The 6,954-nt window shown below is 56.6% G+C and overlaps 1 protein-coding gene across 1 annotated transcript; it reads right to left on the bottom strand.

The window, feature by feature from the left end:
* Nucleotides 1–769: 769 nt before the first annotated feature.
* On the bottom strand, nucleotides 770–3,823 carry POU3F3 (POU class 3 homeobox 3). Its single transcript, XM_066313697.1, has one exon. It carries the CDS (start codon nucleotides 3,806–3,808, stop codon nucleotides 2,483–2,485), a length of 1,326 nt encoding a protein of 441 aa, XP_066169794.1. The 5' UTR covers nucleotides 3,809–3,823; the 3' UTR covers nucleotides 770–2,482.
* Between the last annotated feature and the right edge of the window lie 3,131 nt (nucleotides 3,824–6,954).

Below are 6,954 nucleotides of genomic sequence, written 5' to 3'. Positions count from 1 at the left end.
TCTCCAACGTTACTGACACGCGCGTGTGTTTGCAAAGAAGGCAGGGCAGCACACTGGCAAAGTGGAGGAGAAAACTAGACGACACCACTTCACACCCCACAGAAAAACCTTAAAACAACAACAACAGCAACAGCAGAAACGGTGAACTAGGCAGACCGCACGTAGGATGCTGAAAGTATTATTCTATATATTCGATAAGGAAAAAAAACCAAACCCGTACCTTTTCTTTAAAGATAAATTAAATACAAACATTAATACATACATAAAATGGGCAAAAATAAATTATAGCTCAGCTCCCCTTCTCCCTCTTTCCTCCCCCCGCACCTCCCCCCCCTCCGTCCCCCGTCCCCCCCCGTCCCGTCCAGCCTCAGTTTGGAAAGAGAGGAAACAAGAATGAACTTTTGGAAACATCCCTCTTAGCACCGGCCACGCGGGACCTGAGGACGCGCTCAGGTATCGCCCGAGCCCGAGTGCCACTCTAAAGCGAGGCGCCACAGCCCTTTCGGGGAGAAGGTGGCATTTGGTGAGCTCTAATGTCGCCGTCCTTCCCGGTGACACAGGGTCCCCGGGGCTGATTGGAAGGGATCGCGGACACGGGCTCGGCGGAGAGGCGGGCAGGAGGAGAGCCCCGCGCCGGGCAAGCAGCAGCAGGGGTGAGGCGGGGGCACTGCCGGGGAGCACGGGCCGTGCAGCCGGCAGGTCGGACCCTCGGTATTCCTCTCACTTTAGCAGTATGTCCCTTCAGACAACTTCTTTTTTTCTTTTTTTTCTTTTTTTTCTTTTTTTTTTTTTTTTTTTTGACACAGTGTTTATGCATCAGACACAGACTATTTCATTCTAACAAATTTATTTTCTCAATCAGCTCTTACGGAATCACTACTCAAATTAAATTACAATCAAATTATCACATCAAAAGATACCCTTATTACCTAACAACTGTCCATATTTTCATTTCATTTTGATTTGTGCTCGTCTGAAAAAAACACGTAATACAAGATCTGGGGAAAAAATAAATTACCGTTTTGCAGCAGTTCATAGGTATTCTGAATAAAATATTAAAAGAAGTCATTTAATGAAAATATAAAGCAAATTTTTTTTTTTTTAGATCAACAACGGATCTAACAATTCTATATTGCCGTCTTTTTGAAAAGTCTGTTTATTAAAACCTACCAAAAACACTGCTTGGAAATGGCAGTATTATATAATCACATCCACAGCACCCATTCAATCAAAGTTGGCAACGGATTTAGGAGAGAAGTTCAGATAAGTGCAGCTGCAGATGCTCAGTCCTTCTAAATCCCTTTATCTGAATCAGTCCAGAAATAAAAAATAAAAATATTAATAAAAAAAATATTAGCAGTGGATTTTTTTATGACTCTTCCATGATGATTGGCAGCCGTCAGGAGCAGGACTTTGACAGCCCTAAATTATTTCCCTTTCTTTCCCTGGTTCCTTTAATTCATGCAAAGTCCTTCTACAGAGCTCGAACTTTAGGGACCAACAACCTCTCCTCTCACCCTCCCCCTGGCGTCTGTCCCTCCCCCCTTTCTCCTCAGGGTCAGTTTTCTCTGCGTGCGGGCATTTATTTCCATATTTTTGTTCTATAGCTATACCTATATATATAGATAAATATATATATATGTATTTGCTTCCCTATTCAGCCTGCTTGTTTTTAGTGCTGTGTGCATATTTTTTTTTTCCTGGAGAAAGTGGACCCTTTCATTTTGCAGAGTATATAGATATATAGATATATATGTTTTCAGAGTGGATGTCTGCCTTGCACCAAAATTCTACGGTTTGGCCAAGAAAAACAGGGTGCTGGAATGCAGCAGGCACCCTCTGATTAACCAGATTACTTTTCTTCTGCTTCCCTTTTTTTGATTGCTCCCATTGAAAAAAAAAATAAAAAGAGGGAGAGAGAAAGGAGGAAAAAAAAAGTTTCTGTGATTCATAGAAGAGAGCCCTTTTGGGGATGGGGGGAAGAGTGCGGGGGGGTGGGGAGGAGGGGAAAGAAGAAGCGCAGACAGTGGTGTTCCTCACTGCGAGAAGGGGATAATTTGGAGAAAAACAAAACTAAAAAATAAAATTAAAAAAGCCCCAGCCCACCCCCCAAGCCCTTTCCCCACAACCAACCAACCAACCCCCCGGCACATCTGCAGTTTTGGTGCATTATGCATCTCCACCCCGTTTTCCCAACACGGTCTAAACGCTCTCGCTCGGATCGACCTTCTCCACCGCTCCCTATTGGTATCGATCTTATATATATATAGATGCACGCATATATCCATATATATATAAACACAAGCAGTCTGAACGAGCCTGGATCGTGTGTGTGTGTATGTGTGTGTGTGCGCGCGTGTGTGTCTGTGTGAGCGTGCGGCTGTGCGCGGCGGTGCCGGAGCCGGTGGCGGTGCCGGCGGCGGTGCCCGGCCCGGCCTGGCCCGCGCTGCCCCGGCGCTGCCCGGCCCGCCCGCGGTGCCCCTCACTGCACGCTGGTCTGCAGTCCGTGGTGAGGGGGCGGCGTGTCGGAGTTGACGGTGCCGACCTGGGAGTAGACATCGTCGGGGGTCTGCTGCTGGATCCCCGGGGGGGTCATCCGTTTCTCTTTCTGCCTCCGATTGCAAAACCAAACCCTGACCACCTCCTTCTCCAGCTGCAGGCTGTCCGCTAGGTTCGTAATCTCCTGGGCGGAGGGCTTGGGGCATTTCAGAAAGTGGCTCTCCAAGGCCCCCTTGACACTCACCTCGATGGAGGTCCGCTTCTTCCTCTTCCTGCCCTGGGCGGCGATCTTGTCGATGCTGGTGGGACTGCCCGTGGAAGAGTCGGCTTCCTCCAGCCACTTGTTCAACAAAGGCTTCAGCTTGCACATGTTCTTGAAGCTGAGCTGTAGGGCCTCGAAGCGGCAGATGGTGGTCTGCGAGAAGACGTTGCCGTAGAGGGTGCCCAGCGCCAGCCCCACGTCGGCCTGGGTGAAGCCCAGCTTAATCCGCCGCTGCTTGAACTGCTTGGCGAACTGCTCCAGGTCGTCGGAGGTCGGCGTGTCCTCGTCCGAGTGCGGGTCGTGGCTGTTGACGCCGCCGTGGTGCGGCGGGTGGTGCCCGGGGTGCTGGTGGTGGTGGTGATGGTGATGCCCGGGGTGCTCGCCCAGCTCCGGCGTCTCGCCGCGCACGAGCCCCGGGTGCACCAGGCTCTGACCGCCGGGGGGGGGGCTCAACATGCCGTTCACCGTGAAACCCCCGGGCTGCGAGTAGAGGAGCGACTGCTGCTGCTGCTGCCCGCCGGCCATGGAGGGTAGGTGGGCGGCCGCCGCCGCCCCCCAGGCCGCCGGGTGCCCCTGGTGCGGGGGGCCCAGGTGGGGCGGCCGGTGGTGCAGCGCCGCGCCCGAGTGCAGGTCGTCGCGTCCGCCGCTGCCCTTGACGTCGGGCGGCGGCGGCGGCTGCTGGGGGCTGCCCGTCATGCCCACGGGGCTGCCGGACCAGGGCGAGCCCGCTTCGGCGGCAGCGGCGGCGGCGGCGGCGGCGGCGGCGGCGGCGGCGTGGGGCAGGGCTGTCACCCACTGGTGGGCATGGCTCAGCATATGGCCGCCGTTGCTGGCGGCCATGGCGCCCGGCATGAAGTCGCTCTGGACCATCTTGGCCGCCGGGTCGCCGCGGTAGCCGCCCGCCACCGAGGTGACGGCCACGCTCCCCGGCTGCATGCCGCCGCCGCCGCCGCCGCCGCCGCCGCCGCCCGAGTCCGCGTGGACGATGGAGCCGGCCGCCAGGATGCCGTTGCCGGGGAGGTAGGGGTTAGAGGTGGCCGCGGCCATCCCGCGCCCGCCGCCCGCCGCTCGCCCCCGCCGCGCCGCAGCCGCCGCTGCGCCGCCGCCGCCGGCTGCCGGGCGCCCGCCGCGAGCGCCCTTGCCCGGCGCTGCCGGGGCCGCCGCCCGCGCCGCCGCCGCCGCCGCCTTCCCAGCCTCGCCGGGGCGCCGGGGCGCGGGGTTCACCTGCTAGCGCTCCGCTGCGCGCTCTCCTCCGCCCGTCCGCCGGCCGTCCTGCCTCCGCTCCGCGGCGCGCTCGTTGCGGTCGCCGGCTCTCGCTTCGCCTTTTATATTTTTTTAGCCTTTTTTTTTTCCAAAAAAAGAGAAATATTTAGCTGTACATGTAGTTTTCCTCCGCCTTCTTCTCGCCCGGGTTTGCTGCTCGCAGGGAGGAAACCAAACAAAGGCTAAAAAGCGAAAAAGAGGGGGGGGGGATCAAAAAGCCCCCGTGCCTTCTCCCCTCCGCTCCCCTAGGAGTACATCTCCTCCTCTCAGCCTTCCCCTCTCAGAGTGAAACTTTTCCTTTTCTTCTTCTTTTAAGGCTTTGTGTGTGGGTATATTTTCCTTTTTTTCTGCCTCTCTCTCTTTCTCTCCTCGGTTCCTCGATCTCCTTTTGCTCTGTTATTTGCAAGTTTTGTTGGTGTCCTAAGAAAACTTCCTGTGATGATGATGGTGGTGATGGTGGTGATGATGCATTTCTCAAAGTTGTGCTGTTGCTGAAGCACTTTGTCCCCTTTGAAACAAGAGTCCTGCCGGAGCCTTCTTGCTAGAGTCACGCTCTGGATAAGACATTTTTTTCTCTCTACCTTTCCTTTAGGCGGTCGGAAAAAAAAAAAAGTAAAAAAAAAAAAAAAAAAAAAAAAAAATTAAAAAGTTGAATTTTCTCGTTACCTCGCGAATTGTTTCTTTCCCTCTCCCGCTCTCTCTCTCTCGCTTGGTTTGTTGTCTTTTTTTTTTTTTTTTTTTTTTTTTTTTTTTTTTTTTTTTTTTTGGTTGTGTTTGTTTTGCTTTTTATTTTAATTCCAGCAGTTGGTCGAGGGAGGAGGCGGAGGAGGAGCGCCTTGCTGGAGAGGTGTGTGTATGTGTGTGTGCATATATGGTATCCTTTATACACTAACTCCAGCGGGGAAGTTGGCTGCCGGGCTGGCAGCGCGCACTGGCGGTGCCGGAGTCCCGCCGCTCGCCTCTCCCCGCCTCCCTCTCCCGGGCCGTGCCCGCGCCCGCGCCCTCCTCCCTCCCTCCCTCCCTCCCTCCCGTCCGTCCGTTCGTCCCTCCCTCTCCTCTCCTTCCTTCCCTCCCTCCCGCCGCCGCCGCCGCCCGCGCCGCCAGCGCCCGGCCCCGCCGCGAGGAAGCGGCCGCCGCCGCCCCCGCCGATTGGCTGCGCGCCCCGTGACGGACAGCGCGCGGCCGGCCGCGCGGCCCCCCTTCCGGCCGTTCCGATTGGCTGCTTTTTAATTTAGGCGAAGTGGCGTCGGAGATGGAAGTTGCCCCCCCACCCCCCCCGTGCCTCCATCCCTCCTCCCTCTCCCCTTCCTTCTTCCTCATCCCTCCCTCCATACCTCCGTCCCTCCCTCCGCCTCTTAACTCTTCCTGACCGGCGGACACACGCACCTCGGAGCTCTCCCGCCGTTGCCGCTCGGGCAGGGGCGAGCGCGGGCGGTATTAATTAATAACAACAGTAATAACGACAATAAGAGCGACGCCAGTACCGGGCTGGATTCGGAAAGGCGTTGGTGCGAAGGTGTCGCTACCGGGCACACGCACCCGCCTCTCTCCCGCCGGCAGTGCCCGTACCGGCATTCGGAACTGTCCCCCCCCGCCCAGCGCTCAGCCCCGGAGGCGCCCGCCCCCCGCCCGCCCCCTCCTCCCTTTGTCCGCCCCCGCACCCCGGGGTGCGCCCCGGACCGCGGCAGCCCGTCCGCAGCCGTCACGCCGGGGGGCTGGCCCGGCAGCGCCGGAGAAGGGCCGCCCCGTCGGCGGGGGAGGTGGCAAGGGGAGCCGGCGTCCGGGCTTGCCCTGCGCGCTGCGGTCTACTCGCAGGGAGCCAGCCTCGCGGCATGAAACGCTGTATTATTTCTCGTCCAGCGGAAAGAGTTAAGGGGGGCGGGGGAAGGCGGGGGGCGCGGGGGAGAGATGCGACCGAGCGGAAACACTGCGCGCAGGCAACCTCAGTGAACCACGGAGAAAGAGAAAGTGGCAACAAAAACAAGGGCAAATTGAACGCTCCTCGGGGACTGCCGGTGCAATAACAGCGCTCGGACACGGAGGGGACACGGCGCTGCCAGTGACCGCGTCGCCGCGCAGCGCCGTCCCACGCGCGCTCCCCGGGTGGCGGGGGCCGCGCGAAGAAAACACGCGCGGTGCGGGCACGGGAATGGGCAGCGTCGCCCCCCGCCTGGCCCTGCCCTCCCCGCTGCTCTCTCCGCACGCTGAATAAGCCGGCCGCGGGAGGCGGTGAGCTGCGTCCCGCTGGCAGCGCCTTCCACGCCGTCCCGATCCCGCCGCGCTCGGCAGCCGGTGCTCGGGGCTCCCTCCAGCCCTCGGCTGGCACGGCACGAAATACCATGGCAGGTCGGGTTAGAAAAACCATTCAAGTGAAGCGTACGGATCTTAAGGGCACTGGTAACTAAACACCAAACATAATCATTATGCACACACACACACACACACATATATATATATATATATATATATGTATGTATATATGTATGTATGTATGTATGTATGTATGTATGTATATTTGTTCCCATGCGTTCTCCAAAGGTTTCTTTTTTATATATATAAAAGATCCAACACAGATTTCATTGAATAAATCTGAGATCTCCAGGTGCAGTTTGAATAGTCGGTGCCAGAACCCCATGTTTTCCTTTCCAGCCGATTTTGCTTGGATCAGGCTCAAAAACCGAGTGAGTCTCGTGGTTTTGTTTACACTGAATGGGGAGGATAGGAACGGTGCCATGGGGCCGTCTTTCATTAATATACAGTGAGGATTTTGTCTAAATTACTGCTATGAATTTCACAGTACACGCTTTCAAAAGCCGTCTCAGGTGGCCTGATGAAACGTGATAGCGCCTCTGCAAACAGATCTACTTTCTTAATAAAAAAAGGAAGGTGTGTGTGTGGGGGGGGGGGGGTGTGTGTGGAGTGGGGTGGAG

Source organism: Sylvia atricapilla, chromosome 2 (assembly GCF_009819655.1).
Source record: "Sylvia atricapilla isolate bSylAtr1 chromosome 2, bSylAtr1.pri, whole genome shotgun sequence".
Lineage (NCBI taxonomy): Eukaryota > Metazoa > Chordata > Aves > Passeriformes > Sylviidae > Sylvia > Sylvia atricapilla.
The sequence above is the reverse complement of the archived record's forward strand: the minus strand, read 5'-3'. Positions and strand labels throughout refer to the sequence as shown.

Bases quoted from the DNA above. Each gene is read 5' to 3' on its own strand.
- POU3F3 (XM_066313697.1), bottom strand. From the start codon at position 3,808: ATGGCCGCGGCCACCTCTAACCCCTACCTCCCCGGCAACGGCATCCTG.